General features: G+C 34.5%; 1 protein-coding gene across 2 annotated transcripts in view; it reads right to left on the reverse strand.

The window, feature by feature from the left end:
* The window catches only part of LOC138703365 (eukaryotic translation initiation factor 2 subunit 3, Y-linked), a 110717-nt gene that overhangs the window by 14369 nt on the left and 74360 nt on the right, over window positions 1–21988 (reverse strand). For both annotated transcript variants that reach the window (XM_069831180.1, XM_069831179.1), the window contains 4 exons: window positions 21037–21270; window positions 19688–19846; window positions 10458–10687; window positions 3674–3818 (listed from right to left, as the gene is read on the reverse strand). In XM_069831180.1, the coding sequence (XP_069687281.1) occupies window positions 3674–3818; window positions 10458–10687; window positions 19688–19846; window positions 21037–21270 (768 nt within the window). The remainder of the gene's footprint in view (window positions 1–3673; window positions 3819–10457; window positions 10688–19687; window positions 19847–21036; window positions 21271–21988) is intronic.

Below are 21988 nucleotides of genomic sequence, written 5' to 3' on the forward strand. Positions count from 1 at the left end.
GACGCTCGCAACTGCAGAGGTTATATCAGCGTCGCTGGTGTACCAGAATTTTGTCCCGCAGGAGTTCTTTTACATGCCAGAAAATCTATTGACATGAGCCTGTCGTATTTAAATACACTTAAATGCCATCGACCTGGGCCGGGATCGAACCCACAACCTCGAGCATAGAAGGTCAGCGCTATACCAACTATGCTACCGAGGCCAACAGAAAAGATATAATAAAATGTGAACAGTTAGGGTCCATTCACAGAAACATTAACATTGACACGAGGACATAAACATATGACATGAACACAAGATTTGCGTTGCCATTCACAATGACAACTGAATGCTAACGTCAAAATAAAGCAACAAAATGGAGTCTGCGGCGATTGATAACAATGTAGTAGTGCAATTTGTGTTACTACAAAGTCTATTAGCGTGTGTGTTTTGGTCCTCTACATTTGAAATCAAGGAAATCTAGATGTAGACGAGAATTAGATAAGGATTATTCAAGGGGATTTCCATAACCTTCTACATGAAATGTGAGACAGTGACCCAAAACAATTGCAGTATTTTATGAGATTGAACCCAACATAGTTTGATGAAATAGTCAATGTGGTATCCCCATTTTTTAATAAACGAAGTAACCATCCATCTTTGATAGTAGCTCTGCAACTGTCACTTATACTTAGGTAAGATGATGTTTTGATTTTTAATGGTACACATTTTTAATTTAACCTAAAATTATGCATCATTTTCATATAGATTATAAGTTGTATCTAATAAATATAAAAATCTTTCACAGGTTTTTGGTTACTGAAGACTCCATACTCACCCTGGCATGGAGTTACAGAATTGAAAAATTAACTTGCTATCCAATTATAAACGAAACAACCAAGGCTATTTGGACTGCTATTTATGAAACTTACCTTCCCATTCTCACTGTAGACGAATACAGAAATATTGCAAATGATTTATATGTAATGTGGAATATACCACACTTCCTTGGTGTTATAGACGGGAAACATGTTATACAAACACCAAACAATTCAGGTTCCCAGTTTTATAACTATAAAAATCATTTAGTATTGTGTTATTGGCAGTATGTATTGCAAAATACTGTTTTACCCATGTTGACATAGGAGCATATGAGTCACAGAGTAATGAAGGGATCATTAAGCAGTCAGAATTTGGTTACCAATTAAATAACAATTTACTTCCATTACCATCTCCAGACCCTCTCCTCCAGACTAGAATTATCATATTATTTCGTTGGTGACGAGGCATTTTTTTGGGGGCCAAACCTGATGAGTCCAAAATATATTGACAAATATGAAAAGAAAAATGGGATATTATTATTACTTATGTAAAACGGAGTTATAAGTCGAAAAATTAAACACTCATGTTCTGAAACATTTTTATGCAGTGATGTAAAAACAGTTTGAAGCACACTTAAAACTTCACCAATATGTGTAATAGGTGTCCATACACAAAGTAGGATAAGAGAGACCTACATTTTAATGAAGTTGGTACAGGTGGTGGCAGCATTTGTAGCACATTTTTAAACTCACAGCGTAAGTGAACAACTGCCCTTTATTTATTTCTCTCAGTGTCAAATACAAAAGAAAGGAATGCCATTTACTTATCAATGTTTGAAGATGACTCTTCATCTTATGGCACGCAACACATTCTTCCAAGCGACGTTGGAAGCTATTACTCTTTTCATATACAGAGCGAACTGTAAGTAAGGTTATTCCTTGAGATATTTCAAACAAAAAAGTTTAATACGATTTTTCTCGTTTTTGCTTTCTTTCCGAGATAAAAATTGTTTTATATGAAACATTACATAGCATGCTTTGGGAAAGCTATTGATTTAATTCCCATATGCTCAGTCAATTTAAGAGAGCAGTGTATTACAATAATGAATGTTTGAAAGAATTTAATTTTGTCTTTAAATATGCAGAAATTTGATCCAAGCAAATGTAACATTTTAAAATTCCTTTTCAGAACGAAAACTTACATTTGTTAGGATTAAATTTCTGCACATGTAAAGGACAAAACTAAAATTCTTTCAATCATTCATTATCATAATACACTGCTCTCTTAAATTGACTGAGTATATAGGAATTCATTCAATAGCTTTCCCAAAACATGCTATGAAATGTTTCATATAAAACAATTTTTTTCTCGAAAAGGAAGCAAAACGTGCAAAATTATATTAAACTTTTTTGGTTGAAATATCTCAAGGAATAATCCTCTGAAATTAATGACATTACTTATGGTTTACCCTATATATCACCAAGGATAGTGTTGACTGCAGCTCAGATACGGTTCTTCAATTCCAAGATGGTGATAGGACATGTTTGGAAGACTTCTTGTTTGAGGTACTCCCAAACCCTAAGATGATAACAGATCTGGGGACCGGGATGTCACCGTATCGAGAAATGACTTTCTGTGAAAAGATCTTTCGCACCGTCCTTTCACTTCATCCTGGTTTATGGTTACGCGAAATGCAGTGTTTGTAAAGGAACTAACCCACCTTGCAATAGAGCGAGCAGCAACTGTATAGCTCAGTTTGCTGAGGTGCTAGCCTGAGTTGCACTCAGGAGTAGGTTCGATTCCCACTTAGGCTGATTACCTGGTTGGGGTTTTCCCCAAGCGTAAGGCAAATGTCAGGTAATCTATGGTGAATCCTGGGCCTCATTTCGCGAAATACCGTCTCGCTATCACCAATCCCATCGACGCTAAATAACCTAGCAGTTGATACAGCATCATTAAATAACAAAGTAAAAAAAATAGTACGAGCATCTAGCACTCTTCCATGAACGACCCAAGTTGAAGTATCGCCTGAATATACGCTATATATCAATTTAAGAATAATTCTTGAAACCGGCCTCTACTGTGAAAGCACGTGCTCTGCAGTCAACACTTCCATGTCAACAAAATAGCAGCTCAGTGACAAACGAACATTACTGTCATCTGATGCGAATTATTGCATTATGTCACCATACAAGAGTCAAAACATGTTATGAACACTGCCACACCTTGTATTTACAGAAATTAATATTAAGGTTAAGAAAATTTGAATATAAAAGCAATCAATCTGTAAAAACCATTTGGGTCACACTTTCCTCAATAACAATAAATCTGGGTAAATATAACCTGTCCCTAGAAACATGCTAAGTGAAGAACTTCTAACACATATTATACTACTTTAGCACTATCAGAAAATATACGACAGTAGTTTTTGTAGCTATCATTTTGGTACTCCCAATATTCCAAAATATTCATGACAAACCTGAAATTGTATAAATCATGTCGAAGATTTCTTAATTATTAAGGACTCGAAACACTGGATACTTAGATGATAGCTAACAACTACAAATATAGTCAAAAATCTTTACCAATGTAAAGAATTCCATTTCTCAAATAGAGGCAACTTATAGTGCAGAAATCATTGTTCTTGATAATATAAACTGACTGGGGACTGATAAACTAACAAAATAAACCTGACGTGGGTGAGAAATGTGATGTGAATCTGACATGCCATTCTAAAACACTTAATGTCCTTAAAAATTCATCACACAAACCACAGACCTAGTAATTGCAAGCATGCTAACAACCTGACTATATATTAAATAAGTGACTGACATTTCCTTAATGATTCTATTTAATACGTAATAAATCTTACCAATTAATCCACCTGGAACAGCATACTGCAATTCATTCTGTTCTGCGAACAGAGACACAATTCGAGAAAAGATGGGTCGACAGGTAAGCTTGCCTTCACTGTCCTTAGACACAAGTCCTGGTCTGACTTCAATTTCCATACCAACCTAACAAATAAAAAACAGGTTTGAAGTGAAGTTCAATGAGTGACCTCTGCAACACAACCAAGTTGGTCTCTCGTATAGGCTAAAACAATGCTAGCATAGGCTCATATGCATCATATAAGATGATTTGATGGAAAACAGCATGCAATATGCAGGACAATTACTGGTACTGATTACTATAATTATCTGAAATCATCAGTTACACGAACATCTGTCACTTGGTGGCTATATTTATTACACAAGAGAAACTTATAAAAATCCATATACAGGTCATTCTCGTGAAAAAGTACATTTCACTGTTAACAGCAATGTTTCTCCGCAAATAGTAACTCTAAGTACTCAATATTTATACTGAAATTAAATCTAAAACTAAGTGAACACACATATACCTAGGTACAGTTGAAATTGTAAATTAATTTTATTTCCTACAATTAAATGTCAAACAATGTGAGAAGTCACATCTGTGGACTGTCACAATCCTCAACAGATTAATACGAAAGGTTGTACATCAAAACTGGAAGTAAATTATAAACCAAAACTACATTATTTGAGATGTAAATACATCAAGTTAAGCCGGAAAACTTGAAGTAAGTAGATGATATCAAAGCAATGAGTTTTACAATAGACGAAATACTTGTCATAAGAATTTCAGTCATCTCAGTCAACAAACCTATTACTTTATAAAAAAAACCACTAGAATGCAGAAGAGTGACTATTTCACGCCATATTGTATTGGAAGCATATTATTGATTTCGTTATTGTTTAATATACTGGTGAAATAATTTCTACTGAAATACTAGATTTTGATTTTGTTAAGATTATCCTGTCACATCTGTTGACGTGAGAGTTTTATAAATATTAAATAAATAGATAATTTTACACATTTAATAATTATGGTAAGCAGGTTTAGGCATTACTTTAAAAGAAAAGCTTTATGACCACAAATGTTTTAAGTAAATTCATCATGTCCATTGATGTATAATGTTCACGAATATGACAGTTAATCAACAGGCGTAACTAAACATGAATTTTAATAAATTTGAAATTATTTAATATTATAGAGGTAAACAAACAAACAAACAAACATAGAGCTTAAATATAAACAACTACAGTATATTCCAGTGCTACCCAAATGAGCAAAGCTCGTGTTTGGGTAGTTCAGCATTACTATTATTAAAACTAATTATTTAGTATTGCTATTATTATAACTATAGCTAAAAAAAAAAAATTTAAATATATTAATGGATACATAACAAAAACATATTATTTACAGGAAGGAATATTTTAAAAGAATTATGTAAAATAAATTGTATAATATACTTAATTTTTTTTTAAATTTGTTATTCATGAATGTTGTTAGTTCAGTAATTATAAGTATATATATTATATTAGGGCTGTCTGTTTGCTTATCAAACATACTTTGATAGGAAAACAGATGGCCCTAATATAATATATATATATATACTTATAATTATTCCTGCTTATCGGCCAACTATTACTATCATCATGAAAATTGTTAGTGCAGGTTTTTTTCAAATAAAAGAACTGAATAACTTAGGACAAAACTTTTAAACCAGCAGTTTTAAAACGTTAGGTTCAATTAATGGATTTTTGTATGTTCTTTTCTCTTTTCTTAGATTAAAAAATTTAGGAAATAAGGAAGATGGATAAAAGAAGAGTGTAAAAAGTTGTGCATGAGAAGGGCTACTGTCACATATGCAGACACGTGAAATATTTAAAATGGATTTAATACTAAAATACCAAAATTTGATCCAGACGAATAATGTAGTTTAGTAAAATCAATAAAGACTAAAGCAAAAACATACAACAGATCTTTTTTATTGTAAATTTAGGAAAACATTATTTTCAAAATGCATCTTTTCTGGAGAATGACCCATATATACATTCAAATATGATAACTGAACTAGCTGATTACACACATACCATCACACTTCACTCCACATTCTTAATGGAGAAGATGGATTCAACTCAATTAAACCTTTCATTTGTTAAATGCAATGGTCCTTATGATGTCTGGTAATATGGACTGAAGAACAATGTACAGTATGGTCTCTATTATCTGAACTTCGGTCATCTGACATTCTGTATTATCCATCATGGTTCGTAGTAGATCTTGCAGCGAGAAAATGTCAATCAGCAGGCAAACAAACATTATGACGCATTTTTTTTAAATACTGCAGTGTAAGCATATATTTATGGAGGGTAGCTGCGAATATATTGAATAAGCAGTCGTGGACAGCCGATAAGGGGTGGTCCTCCAGCTTGGGGGTTGGGCGAAGGGCTAACAACCCATCACCGTAAAAAACAGCTTGTTACGAATTCCTACAGTAAGCCTCGGAATAGGACTGATTCTCTGGCACGACCACAGCAAAGGAATAAGGTTTTGAGATTTGGCACTTGGAACGTAACTAGTCTTTATAGAACAGGAGGGGTAACATTAGTAGCAAAAGAACTAGCTAGATATAGAATAGACTTCGTAGGAGTACAAGAGGTTAGGTTAGATGGGAATGGCATATCACAAATAGGAGATTACTTGTTGTATTATGGGGAAGGAAACAATAATCACCAATTAGGAACAGGATTCTTTGTACATAAAAGAATAAAATCAGCAGTAAAAAAGGTCGAATTTATCAGTGACAGGTTATCATATTTAGTACTTAAGGGTAGATGGTGCGACATCATAGTTATAAATGCTCACGCCCCTACAGAAGAGAAAGACGACTATATAAAGGATAGCTTCTATGAGGAATTGGAACATACTTTTGATCAGTTCCCTAGATATCATATGAAAATTTTATTGGGGGATTTCAACGCTAAAGTAGGACGGGAGGATATTTTTAGACCAACTATTGGAAAAGAGAGCCTACACGCAATTAGTAGTGACAATGGAGTTAGATTAGTCAACTTTGCCACATCGAAAAATTTAATTGTCAAAAGTACAACATTCCCCCATAAGGATATACATAAATATACTTGGACTTCTCCAGATGGATTGACACACAACCAAATAGATCACATCTTGATAGATAAACGGAGACATACTAGTATAGTAGATATTCGAACTTTCAGGGGTGCAGACTGTAATTCTGACCATTATTTGGTGATTGGAGAATTAAGAGAAAGATTATCAGTAGCCAAGCGAGTAGAGCAACAAGTTAATATTACTAAATTCAATATTTTGAAATTAAAGGACGAGGAAGCTAAGCAAAATTATCAGGTCGAAATTTCGAATAGGTTTGCCACTTTAGAAAGTTCCGACGAAGTTGAGAAAGAATTAGATGTTAATAGCGTGTGGGAAAATATCAGAGATAGTATCAAAATTGCAGCTGAGCAGAGCATAGGTTATTATGAAACTAAGAAAAAGAAACCGTGGTTTGATGAAGATTGTTGCATGGTAGTAGAAAGAAGGAAACAGGCAAAATTGAAATTCTTACAGGATCCAGTTGAGGAGAAGAGAGATAATTATTTCAATGAAAGACGGGAAGCAAGTCGTACACTTAGGAATAAAAAGAGAGGTTACTTGAAGGAAAAACTGAATGAGGTAGAAACAAATAGTAAGAATAAAAACATTCGAGATTTATATAAGGGTATAAAGGAATATAGGAACGGATATCAGCCAAGGGTAAACGTGATCAAGGATGAGAATGGTGACTTGCTTGCAGACTCTCCATCAATCCTAAACAGATGGAAAAACTATTTTGCGCAACTACTAAATGTACATAGGCCAAATAGAAATGATCGGGACGATATTGAAATACAAACTGCTGAGCCATTTATACCCGAACCCACGCTTTCAGAAGTCGAAATTGCGATAGAAAATCTGAAAAAGTACAAGTCTCCAGGTATCGATCAAATTCCAGCAGAATTAATACAAGAGGGTGGAAGTGCATTATATAGCGAAATTTATAAACTTGTACTTGCTATTTGGGAAAAGGAAATTGTACCAGAACAATGGAAGGAGTCCATAATTGTACCTATTTTTAAAAAGGGGGACAAAACCAACTGTGGTAACTTTCGAGGAATATCACTTTTGTTGACGTCGTACAAAATTTTGTCCAATATTCTTTTGAGGAGATTAACTCCGTACGTAGATGAAATTATTGGGGATCATCAGTGCGGTTTTCGGCGTAATAGATCGACTATTGATCAGATTTTTTGTATTCGGCAGATAATGGAGAAAAAATGGGAGTATAAGGGTACAGTACATCAGTTATTCATAGATTTCAAAAAGGCTTATGACTCGGTTAAGAGGGAAGTATTATATGATATTCTTATTGAATTTGGTATTCCCAAGAAACTAGTTCGATTAATTAAAATGTGTCTCAGTGAAACATACAGCAGAGTCCGTATAGGTCAGTTTCTATCTGATCCTTTTCCAATTCACTGCGGGCTAAAGCAGGGAGATGCACTATCACCTTTACTTTTTAACTTCGCTTTAGAATATGCCATTAGGAAAGTTCAGGATAACAGGCAGGGTTTGGAATTGAACGGGCTACATCAGCTTCTTGTCTATGCAGATGACGTGAATATGTTAGGAGAAAATACACAAACGGTTAGGGAAAACACGGAAATTTTACTTGAAGCAAGTAAAGCGATCGGTTTGGAAGTAAATCCCGAAAAGACAAAGTATATGATTATGTCTCGTGACGGGAATATTGTACGAAATGGAAATATAAATATTGGAGATTTATCCTTCGAAGAGGTGGAAAAATTCAAATATCTTGGAGCAACAGTAACAAATATAAATGACACTCGGGAGGAAATTAAACGCAGAATAAATATGGGAAATGCGTGTTATTATTCGGTTGAGAAGCTCTTATCATCCAGTCTGCTGTCCAAAAATCTGAAAGTTAGAATTTATAAAACAGTTATATTACCGGTTCTTCTATATGGCTGCGAAACTTGGACTCTCACTCTGAGAGAGGAACGTAGGTTAAGGGTGTTTGAGAATAAGGTGCTTAGGAAAATATTTGGGGCTAAGCGGGATGAAGTTACAGGAGAATGGAGAAAATTACACAACACAGAACTGCACGCATTGTATTCTTCACCTGACATAATTAGGAACTTGAAATCCAGACGTTTGAGATGGGCAGGGCATGTAGCACGTATGGGCGAATCCAGAAATGCATATAGAGTGTTAGTTGGGAGACCGGAGGGAAAAAGACCTTTAGGGAGGCCGAGACGTAGATGGGAGGATAATATTAAAATGGATTTGAGGGAGGTGGGGTATGATGATAGAGACTGGCTTAATCTTGCACAGGATAGGGACCGATGGCGGGCTTATGTGAGGGCGGCAATGAACCTTCGGGTTCCTTAAAAGCCATTTGTAAGTAAGTAAGTAAGTAAGCATATATTATCATTGTTCATTAACATGTTTCATTCTACTTTTTTATTTTACTATATAACACTTATTTTATTATATATTCCTTTGTTATTCTGCATTATTTGACATTTTCCCTTATCCAACACCTTCTAGGTCCATCGAATAATCGAGATTTTAATGTTTTTTAAGTATTGTAAAATCTATTTTTGTTGGAAACATTCCCAGTCCTATATATTCTAGAAACAATAAGTGAATTCTTTTGGTTTACAGATCATAATTAGAGAAAAATAAAACTCAATTACATATTTAGTTACAACATTCTACTACTGCTGCAAGCTGACGAGTTGGCCAGTGTCAAGAATGCAATTATTAACAGTGACATGGTACGTGGAGACACGTGGTCAATGAAGAAAAACATGGTCCTATTACATGTTCAAAAAATATAAATTTACTCTTCCTAGCGTTTTATTAGTATTTATTTATTTAACCTGGTAGAGGTAAGCTCGTCAGGCCTTCTCTGCCCCTCTTCCAGGGGAAGAAGAATAAAATTACAATTTATGTTAAATTTACAATTATAATTACAATAAAAATCTAAGTATGAATAGATTAATGAAAGCTAGACAATTTATCATAGAAGTTAAGAACTAAGAATATTTTTTTTGTATTTACTACAAATTAAACCTAGAATAACAAAATTGTACAGTGATGAAATTACCGGATATTGAAATATTTTGTGATAGATTAAGAGAATTATTTACAAGAAACCACGTCTGAACGAGTCTCAATTACTGACCAAGTGCCTAGTAAGTTTGTGTTTGAATTCAATTTTATTTCGACAGTCGTATAAAGTTAAAATTAATGCAGTGAAGGTTTTAAATAAATGCATTAATATATTTTTTGCTTATTCACTGTCACGTAGTGGTGTATTAACTTCATCACAATCACAATAAAAGCAGGTTACTGAATGAAAATGCACTGTGCATAGGTGATACATACATGGATAGAGGGAGTTACATCCGTCCATACTTCACAGATAACATAATAGTAACAGCCCATGCCCCTCAGATACTGCAAGCCATCTTGACAGTTCGTAACTGTACTATTGAATAAATCTAATTTAGATGATAGTGTCTACACAACTAATAAACATCACGCTATTGGGAGATCAGAGCATGTGCAACAAAGTTAAGTTCATTGACTGAACATTATGTTACCATCTTTCTCTACCAGCAAAAAAAAAAAAAAAAAGTCCTGGCCGTAATTACATTTATCATCATCAGAGTTTAAAATAAACTTACTTTTAACACTCCTCTAAGAATACTGCCACCAGCCACTCCCCCTTTCAAGTCATCGACTTCACAACCTGGCTTGTTAACATCAAAAGATCTAATCACAATAAGGCGAGGTAAAGATGTAAAATCTCGTACTGGAACTGGGATCTTCTTTGTAATGTATTCACAAAGGACTTCAATATTGTATTTCAATTGAGCAGAGATTGGAACTACAGGAGCTCCTTCAGCAACAGTTCCTGAAACAGATATCAGTTTCAATTTTAAAATGGCAGGTGCCTAAACAAAGCATAATAATAGGGAAGTGTGAAATTGCATATGTACGAGACTGTTTTGCCTCCTAATTTTTTATTTGAGAAATGGGAACTTCCTACAACTTTACTGTTGATATCCATATAATTATTTCTCCACATAGTCACCCTGGTGATCAACACATCTCTCCCAAATGGAGACCAGTTTCATGATACTGTCACTGTAGAATATTTCACTTTGATGACAGAATCACAGCCTCACTTCTGTCTGCTCAGAATCAAGGGACAGTTCTCTCAGGTGTTCTTTAAGTTTTTGGGACATATCAGGATTTGATGACACCAGATCGAGACTGTATGGAAGATGATCAAAGACAGTGAAACTATGTCCCATCGTGCACAAAGTTTTCAAAATCCTATCTGTGATTATTGCCTGCACACACTCTGTCCTTTGTTACCCAAGTTGAGAGTCGCGCTAGGTTCATTACAAGCACAAACACATCAATGTCACAAAGTACTGATGTCTACGCATTTATCTCCATAAACAGTCTCCCTTCTCCTGAAGAATATCAATCGGGGCCACATTTTCTGCAGTCAGAAACGTTATCACAGCACGCTGCTTCAGACACACTGATATAGTGCTGTTACATGCTGCCATGTTTCAGGCTATACAATAATTCAGAGAACTCTAGCAGCAGAGGTATGAAACTTGCGTCAGTGAAGCAAGAAAGTTAACTGAATAGAATATATGACAATTAGTATTCCAAACTATGTTAACAATAACACAAAAAACGAGGAGCTTTACTTTTCAAAACACCCTCGTATAGGGTGACCAGATTCACATCAATAGAAAAGAGGACACAAAGCTTCAAAAAGGAGGACATTATTCGAAAAAAGAGGGCAGAAACTATGTACTTAGATTTAAGACTAGGCCTATATTATACTATAAATTACGTAAATATCTATTTTCCTACAAAATATTTACAGTACAGATTTAGGGTTATACATACTTAAAAGTATGTTAATATTACAAAATAATTATGATAGAACTTGATAATAATGATTTTTACAGTTAGCTACATATGAAAGTCAAGGGAGCTATAAGTATTAAAGAGGACAGAAAATATCTATTTAGATTTAGGCTTAGCCCTACAGTATATTGTAACTATGCTGTTGTAAAATTGAAAATTAATATGTAATGTATTTATTATTATTATTATTATTATTATTATTATTATTATTGTCAGTTATCAATATCATCATTGCTATCCTGTTTTCTTTCTTTTCGTTGTATCAGCTCGATGAGAGCACTATAATGTACTTTTGACTCTGTTGACCCTCTATAGGGCTTTAACTTAATTTGTATCATTTTCATCAGTGTTTGAATTTCTTTTTTGTATTTATATGTGCTATCTGGTAGGATGGAAGAGAAGGCCTTATGGCCTTAATCCTGTCAGATTAAATAAATTATTATTATTATTATTATTATTATTATTATTATTATATTGTACTTAAAATTATGTCAACTTCTATTTTATTATAATATACTTATGATAAAACTTAATAATATAAAATGATTTTACAGTTAACGACATGAAAGCCAAGGGAACTATAATTATTATCAAAATACATAAAAAGACCGCACAAAATATGAATTTAATATTACTTTGTAAGCAAACAGAGTTATGTTGGTTGGCAAAGAGTATATTCCGTCAATGCTGCTGCTACCTACAGGCAAATTACTCGAAAATATATATAATTTCAAACTATCAGGCATACAAGTTACGGAAAGGAGAACATTTGATTTTTAAAAAATCCTCCCGGACCCTGGACAAAGGCCTGAAAAGGAGGACATGTCCAGACGTCTGGTCACCCTACCCTCGTATATGCACACACAATCAACATTATTATCAACAATGCCCAAATTATTTCAAGGGTTGAAAGAATATTGTTTCGATGTCAGATTGTCATTTCTGACCTGAAAAATCTATGTCTCTACCCCCCTTCTTGATTTAAATGACGAAACTTATTTCATTATGTTTTATTGCTCATGTGAATATGGGGAACATGCACTACAGTAATTTTTCTTAAATACATTAGGAAGCAAATGTACATGTTCAATCAAGACAGGCAGGGGAGGGAGAGGAAGAGGGAAGGAGGGGGAGGGGGAGAGGGAGGAGAGAGAATACTCAATATTTTGTCACACATGTGAAAACATCTCCAGTGTGACCAGTTCTATCATTTAATGCAAAGGATAGTTCTAATTTCTTTATTATTCTTTTCACTTTTACTTCATTTATTTTTCGTAAAAGTAATTTATAGCCATCATACTTTATACATTTATATTTACTTACCTTTCTTTTAAGCATTCTTCATATTTTACACTCCAATAGCAGTTACAATCCGTGATTTTATATAATTTCCATTACATTTTATGCCGTAACTAATGAAACTACAACTTTTAATTTATTCACTAGCATAACCTATATAATTTTATTTACTGTGCAACATGTAGAATAGATTATTTATTACATCATTGTTTGTAGCGTAATCTTCTGCATTTGGCATTGTTATATTAATTCTGTTCTTTGAGCAAAATGCACAAAACGAATTAATGTTAGCTCTTCTACTCCTCCATGGGAAAAGTTCAAAAGAATATTAATAACCTGTTCTCAAGAGCCTAGTACTCCACAAGAACCTCTCTCTTATTGTAAGTGTAGTAAAGATGAATTACTTGGTGTCATACCAACGTGTTTGTTTGTTGTAGTAACCTGTATTGGTTTTCTGTTTATTAAAGCCTTAAATTCTAAAAGGTGTTTTCTTTACAATATAATAAATAGAAAACATAAAGTAATTATGGATAAATTATTACGTCCTATAAGATTTTATATAGAGGTAAATAAGGTAGGTGTTCCTGATATGGCCATGCTAAGGTTTGAGAATTTTTCTAGCCGCCATTTTGAAAAAAATGTAAACCACTTTTTTCTTACTTGTTCTCAGTCTAATGGACTTTCTTAAAACAATTTCCTTTCCCCATAAAAATAGCTTTAATTGTCCAAAAAGTCCCAAATTCCAAAAGTCTACCTATTGGCCATATCAGGAACATGTGCACATGATATGGCCAGCCTTGTTCCATGTTCTACAAATCGTGATTGTTTTCAGGTTGATAGCACAGTTGTGCTAAAATTAAATAATTTTGGTATAAAATGAATAAACATGACACTTTATAATCTTTTTTATAATTCAAAAGTGTAGTCAAAACAGGTTTTTTCATAAAAAAAATTAAGTTGTTTTTCTTAAAATACAAAATTTTTGCGTTATCCCAGCTATAAGGCATGTAAATTTGTCAGGTGAAAAAATAAAAATGAAATTAACTTGATATGGCCATGGTGCATTTGATATGGCCATATCAGGAGCAGGTAAGCTTTCACGAAAATCGTTCGATTATGAAAAACTCGTAAAAGATACGTCATCAACGACAACACCAATCAACAGAACATTAAAAACTGAATGGAGTACTATGGTTTTCATGAAACAAGTCTTTGAAAAACATGCATAAAACAAAGGAGACTTACCAGAGAAAAATAAGAAGAGGTTACATGAAAACCGCAAAACAGGCAACTGACGCCATATTGCTCAACCTGACTGGATGGAAAACGATCAAGTGACATACCAGGATGCCCTTTCACTGGATGCTGCTGCAATTTAGCGGATTTTTTGTTTAACTAACTCACAATAGGGGGGTGGCCATATCAGGAACATGGCCATAACAGGAGCACCCACCTTACTAATGGCACAGAACAGCAGTGGAAGCATTGGTATTGTACGTTTAAAAATTTCGTGGAATCTACAAAAGCTAATGAAGAACAGAAGTTTTTGCTGCTCACTAATTACATTGCTCCCTCTGTATACGAGCATATCAGCAAAGTGTGTGCCTACTCTGCTGCTATCGCAGTATTGGAATCCTTGTATGTTAAACTAAAGAGTGAAGTTTTTGCCAGGTACCAACTTTCTACTAGATGTCAGTTTCAGGGTGAGTCCGTGGATCAATATGTTGAAGCATTAAAATTATTAAGCAAAGATTGCAATTTCAAGGCTGTGTCAGCTGACCAAAATAAAAATGATTTTATACGTGATTCATTTATCAGTGGTCTCTTATCACAGCATATAAGGCAACATCTACTTGAAAATTTAACACTGCCATTAGATGTTGCCATTAGTCAAGCCAGATCATTAGAAATGGCGGAACAAAATTCAAAATCTTTTATTGCTGTAAATCCGTCTGTTAATGCTGTACTTGACCAGAATAAACAACCTTTAAACCATGAAAACTCTATTTATGGAGACGGACCTACTTCTGCAGCTATGAAAATGCTGTGCTATTTTTGTGGTCGCGAAAAGCACCCTCGTACTCAGTGTCTGGCTAGAAATGCCATCTGTAAGAAATGTGCCAAAATGGGACATTTTGCTAATGTTTGTAAATCGAAATTTTTCAAAAAATCTCAAGATAAAACTTCAGCATCCTCTTAGCTGCTTCACCATCCTGTCTTTCTAAAGCCGTTATACAAATTATAGTTAATGGCTCTGAAACTGATGCATTTAGTGGATACAGGAAGTTCACAAAGTTTCATTAGTCTTGAATTTGCATCTACTCATAAGTTCAAGATTTTACCAGCTCAAGGTCATGTGTCTATGGCTTCTACATCTCTCCAATCTCATGTCAAAGGAATGTGTATAGTAACATTACAATTAAAGGATCACACATATAATCGTATTAGCCTGCTAATTTTAAAAGGCTTATGTGCTGATGTAATTATTGGACATGACATTTTAAGACAGCACACTAGTCTCAATATTTCGTTTGGTGGATCTAAAGATCCTCTTTCAGTATGCAGTTTAGTTACTGCTCTTGTCCCTCCAGCATCACTTTTTAACACACTTACTTCTGATTGCACTCCTATTGCCATAAAATCTCGACGACACTCAAATGAGGACAATGAGTTCATAAAACGAGAAGTTAAAAAATTATTATCAGAGGGAATCATAGAAGAAAGTCGATCTCCATGGCGAGCACAGGTCTTAATCACTTCCAGTGATAATCATAAAAGACGAATGGTGATTACTCTCAGACGATTAATAGATTCACTCTTTTGGACGCATGTCCCCTACCTCAATTAGAAGACGTTGTAAGGAAAGTGAGTAAATATGAAATATTCAGCACTATAGATCTGCATACTGCTTATCATCAGATACCTATTATGTCGAAAGATAAGCCATTTACAGCTTTCGAGGCATGTGGTCGATTATATCAGTTTTGTCGAATTCCTTTTGGTGTAACGAATGGGGTAACATGTTTCCAAAGAGCTATTGACGCTATTATTGAATCATAAAATCTAAAGGACACATTTTCGTACTTGGACGATGTAACAATATGTAGACGTACTCAAGAAGAACATAATATTAATTTGCAACATTTTCTCAAAGGTGCAGAGAAATTTCAACTCACACTAAATGACAATAAATCTGTCTTCTCTACTACATGTATCAATTTATTAGGCCTATACAATTGAGAATAAAACTATCAAGCCAGATGTTGAATAACTTCGCCCTCTGTTAAATTTACCTCAACCTGGTGACAGTCGCACTTTACGATGTGCAGTGGGAATGTTTGCACATTATTCAGGGTGGATACCCAAATTTTCCGAGAAGGTACGACCTCTTGTTCAATGTAAGGCTTTTCCTATGACTCAGGATGCTGCACTTGCTTTTAAAGGTCTAAAACAAGAAGTTGCAGATTCAATTGTAACTTCTATTGACGAAGACTCCCCATTTACAGTTGAAACAGGTGCCTCTGATTTTGCTATTGGAGCGACTTTGTCACAGTCAGGGAGACTGGTTGCTTTCTTCTCTAGTGCCCGTGTGCACCATTCTCGATTAAAATTTGACCATGGTTAAGTAGCACTTGACCATCTTCAACGCCAATTTGCGGAGTATCAATCTCGATCAAAGTTAAACAAGCGAGTTGATGATGATCAAATTTGATCACGGGTGTGGGACCGATTATCTTGAATTGAACATGGTCAAGTCGAGAAAATCAAAATGGTGGCACGATTTGACGTACTTGATGGAATTGAAGATGAAATGATGTATCTTGAACACTCAAATCACTGAGGAAATAACAGAATAGGTGTTATTGTAGAAAGAGTAAGTTTGTAGATGAATAATAAAAATGTTTTTTTTCCTCTCAAAATAGACTAATGTTTTATATAATATGTTTCTGCTTTGGAAGATCGGGACTTTATTTGAGGACAAAATATTATTTAGGCCTAACTGTCCAATTTTGTTAACATAATAATAAAGTAGTTATTCTATGCCGGTAATAATATAGTAAAACTAAATGACCATTTTGTAGAATGCGAGATTATCACTTATTAGCTATAGATTTGCCGTTTGAAACTATTAGGACCTACATGACGTTTTGGACAATTAGGCTATTTACGCTTGAATTAAGAGAAATTACACGGATACCTTCCATTCCCTCTTACTCCAAAATTCCAACCTTGTGAACACAAAATAAATGGATAAATTTCAGAACAAGGATACTTTCCTTTCCCTCTTACTCCAAAATTCCAACCTTGTGCACACAAAATAAATTGGCACTAAAAACTTCCTTTTCATATGCATGATGATGCATGATGATGCATATTCGACGAATAGATTTTTTTTTTTAAATAATTGTTAGTGAGGTATCCGTATACTGAAATTTTCCCAAATAAATTATTGGCACAGAAATGAGTCTTTTCGTAAGCAAGATGATGAGCATTCGACAAACACATATAAATCTGCTCTTTTTAGTAGCCTCTTTCAAGATAATTGTCAGTGAGGTATCCGTATACTGAAAATTTCGCAATTATCAATAATATGAAATAACCACTGTATAAATTACGTTACAAATTATGTGGAATTATCTAAACACGTATAACTCATGTTGAATTGTGAGGTTAAATCCAACCAGGTAGCCTGCTTTTCTATTAGAGAACTTCTGTCAGTACTTTTATTCTCTAATATGGATGCAGAATGGCTGACAAGTTCTAAAAGAATTCCCACTTCGAAATGTGAGAAGTTCGGTGCTCTTTTCTTTTTTTCTTCCACGATTACTGAAACTCGTTATTTGAAAACTGCGAGGATGTTTGAAACACTCCAACAAACAAAAACGAAGCGATAATTGACAGAGTGCGTTCGTTTGCTGTTTTATACGAGGTAACCTAGCGCTCAGATGATTCTTCTCAAGCGAGCGTACCGTCAGCTGACAGTACTGAGTCGATCGAGGGAAAATGTCAGTGCACCGCATCTGTAACTTGATCATTGTCGAGAATTAACCATGTTTCCGTGATTGCTGATAAACGGGTTAGATGATCGAGAATGGTGCACATGGCCATAGAACTCTTTCTAAAACCGAACAGAAGCACCCTGCTGTTGAAAAGGAAGCCTATGCTATTGTTGAGGCCTTGCGTAAATGGAGACATTACCTCATAAGTCGTTATTTTAAGCTGATAACCGATCAGAAATCAGTTATGTTCATGTTTAATAATACTACACAAAACAAGATAAAGAATGAGAAGATTAAGAAATGGCAACTTGAACTGTCATGTTATATTAATATGATATAGTTTACTGGCCTGGACGAGAAAATGCAACTGCTGATGCATTCTCCCGTATATGTTCTGCTACAGAAATGCCTGGAGACAAACTAAGAACATTACATCAAGCACTCTGCCATCCTGGAATAACTCGTCTTTATCACTGGATAAGAAGTAAAAACTTACCGTACTTGCTTGATGATATTAAGAAAGTAACTGCATCATGCAATGTATGTGCAGAACTTAAACCTAGATTTTTCAGACACAATGGAAAATTAATAAAGGCAACCTCACCCTTTGAATGATTAAATATAGACCTCAAGGGACCAATCCTTTCAATTACTAGAAATCGGTACATTCTGACAGTTATGGACGAATATTCTATATATCCCTTTGCATTTCCTTGCTCAGATATGAAGTCTTCGACAGTAATTAAATGTTTACAACTTTCTCCATATTTGGTATGCCCTCTTACATCCATTCAGACAGAGGTACATCCCTTATATCGTATGAATTGAAAGCTTTCTTAACAAGTCATGGTATAGCATCTAGTCGCTCTACTCCGTATAATCCTCAAGGCAAGGGGTACAATGGGGTAATATGGAAAACTATTTTATTAGCTCTGAGAGACAGAAAGTTAGAAGTATCACAGTGGGAGACAGTTCTCCTGGATGCCCTTCATTCAATAAGATTGTTGCTGTGCACTGCAACTAACCAGACTCCCCACGAACGTATGTTTATTCATTCCAGGACATCATCTTACGGTTTTTCTCTACCAACATGGCTAACAACGTCTGGACCAGTGTTGCTAAAACGTAATGAGCGTCCTACAAAATATTGCCCTTTGGTTGATGAGGTAGAACTTCTAGAAGCGAACCCTGGGTATGCTCATGTCCACTACTTGGATGGTAGAGAAGATACTGTATCTACAAGGCAGTTAGCTCCATGTGCCCAGGAATCGCCATCTATGTTACCACATGAGAATGACAACAAAGAGCAGGATCTCATAGAAAAACACACAGAGTATGTCAATGATGAACAGAACAGCATCCCTGTAAGACAGGACTCTACAGTTAATGGTGGGGACGAAAATAACAGTGATAATGATCTACAAGAACAGCGGCTTCGTCGTTCTAATCGGACAAGAGTATCACCTAAGTACCTGGATGACTATGTTAGCAAGTAACATCAAAGAGGGGAGGAATGTAGTAAAGATGAATTACTTGGTGTCATAGCAACGTGTTTGTTTGTTTGTTGTAGTAACCTGTATTGGTTTTCTGTTTATTAAAGCCTTAAATTCTAAAATTCTTTACAGTAAGTTATATGAATACATAATATTTTGAGTCCTTACCTTGTACGAACTTAAGAATTTGTTCATATTGCTCCTTGGCTTGGCCTTCTTTCACAAGATCAATCTTATTCTGCAGAATAAGAATATGCTTCAACTTCATGATCTCAATTGCAGCTAGATGTTCGGAAGTTTGAGGCTGCGGGCAAGACTCATTGCCAGCTACACATAAAGTAAAGAACTGTGTTACAATATTAAGTTACAAATAATAAAAATCAACACAAAAAAATGTAATATTTAGCAAAAATTAAAAAAAAAGTTCCAAAAAGATGACATACATTTTCGTTACACAAATTTAGCAACAGTTCAGTCCATTTATCATATTGCAAATTATATTATCATTTACTGAGCACCTAAAAAAGAAATTTCGTAACAAAACACTTGATTTCACTCACAGATTATATTATGGTTTAAATACATACAGGTATGTCATTAATTTTACAAAAATTCATATAAAATAGCCATTCACATATTGTAATCATTGCTAATAATACTAATAAATAATTAATTTTATATTTTCAAAAATCTACACCTGAAAATTTGTAAAGGGAAAAGGGGGAATTTGCTTAATCTTGTTAAAATCGCAAATATATATTCTACATTCATATCACTATTTAAGATCTTGCTTACGTAGAGACTTGTATATGCATGCCCACATTTAACCAAATTCACAACTAGAAACTGATTAAGAAACAAGATTTACAACTAGTGACCAACAGTTCATTAAGGACAGAATGGCACAAGTGATCTGTCAGACATTTTAATGCCTTCACACAAAAATAATATTTCAGAAGGATTAAAAACAATGTTTCCTGGGTAGCTTACAATTTGAATATATGATATTCAGGATTCAGAAGAACTTAAAGGTAATGTTAATACTACTTATTTTTGGAAAACTATGTAGATAAATAATTTTCAAAATCGCAAGACACTTGCAGTGTATGTTTTCTCAATATTTGCATCAATTTACTGGTATGAATAAAGAAATTTATTGTCAGTCACTTTCAAGATGTTTTAGATTATTAGATTACCTCTTACACCCCAAACTTAGATATAGTAAAATTTCAATGAAAATCATACTCATTTCCCTCATCAAGACATTCTGGATTCAATTAAATATAAAACAGATGTAAAGATGTTTACTGCCACAGTTATATTAGATACCATGAAAACATTTTCAATATTGTAATTAACCCAAAATAGAAACAACTAACTTTTTTCTTCAAGCATCTGAGTATATTTCTGCACTCTGGCCCTCGTCAAAATGGTGGTTGGGGGGGGGGGGGGGGGGAGAGACCACTATGTGGCCCTTGAAAAAAAAAATTGAAAACAGCTCCTCTAGCATAGCATACCAATCAGAAGCAATGCTGCATCCATGACAGCAGCACCGTTCAACATAGTTGCCATAAGAATGTCGTGACCAGGGCAATCAACAAAAGAGACGTGTCTCACAAGCTGAAAGCGCCCTGAGCAATTTGGACGCAAACATGGAAAGGAATCGTCCTTGGAAGACCCTCCAGAAATGTAACATGATGGTCTAGGACACTTTTCATTGTCACATTTATAGATTTTCGCATTGGCATATCCTGTTATGAAAGAACAAACACATGATTACTTAACATCTTACATGAAATACAACAAGCACAGCATTGCACATGTTATGTATAGTTAATTCCATGATAAGAAAATCTTTGCCTCTTATCTATAACTCCTAGTTTGCTCACATAATCTCCCACATTTCCCTTACTGTCATTTGTTTTGACACAATAACTAGCGTTGCCACGTTTTGATTTCAAGTGTGTGTATGTGTATGTATGTATGTATGTAATGTATGTATATATGTCAGGGGCAGTTTTTTGGATGAAGCTCGTGAAGTGGCACTTAACCTATTTACAAGTATTTTAATATTTCATTTCATTTCATTTTTGGCTTTTACATTGTGTTGTGATATGTTCTGCACTATGGAACATTAGTCCCATTGTACAGTAACTCGTCGCTAGTGGTGGCAAGAGAGAGAGGAGAGAGGGGAAGGGTGGAGATTGCAGATATTTCATTCTTCCCGAGACATAGCTGCTTATTCTGCTGATTTGTTTCCAGTAACCATGGCAATGAACCCTTGTAAGATTTCTGTAGAATATGTCTTCGGAGGGTATTTTAATCTTTTATAACACATTTGTTTTGTAGCTACAAGCACCCTTGTAGCCTCTTGACTTGGCTAAATCACACTTTTGAAAAAAAAATAATGGCATATGAGTACAAAAAGATACATTCCTTGTCTGTTCACATTTATTTCTTCCTCTTCAT

The sequence above is a fragment of the Periplaneta americana genome, chromosome 7, assembly GCF_040183065.1.
Source record: "Periplaneta americana isolate PAMFEO1 chromosome 7, P.americana_PAMFEO1_priV1, whole genome shotgun sequence".
NCBI lineage: Eukaryota > Metazoa > Arthropoda > Insecta > Blattodea > Blattidae > Periplaneta > Periplaneta americana.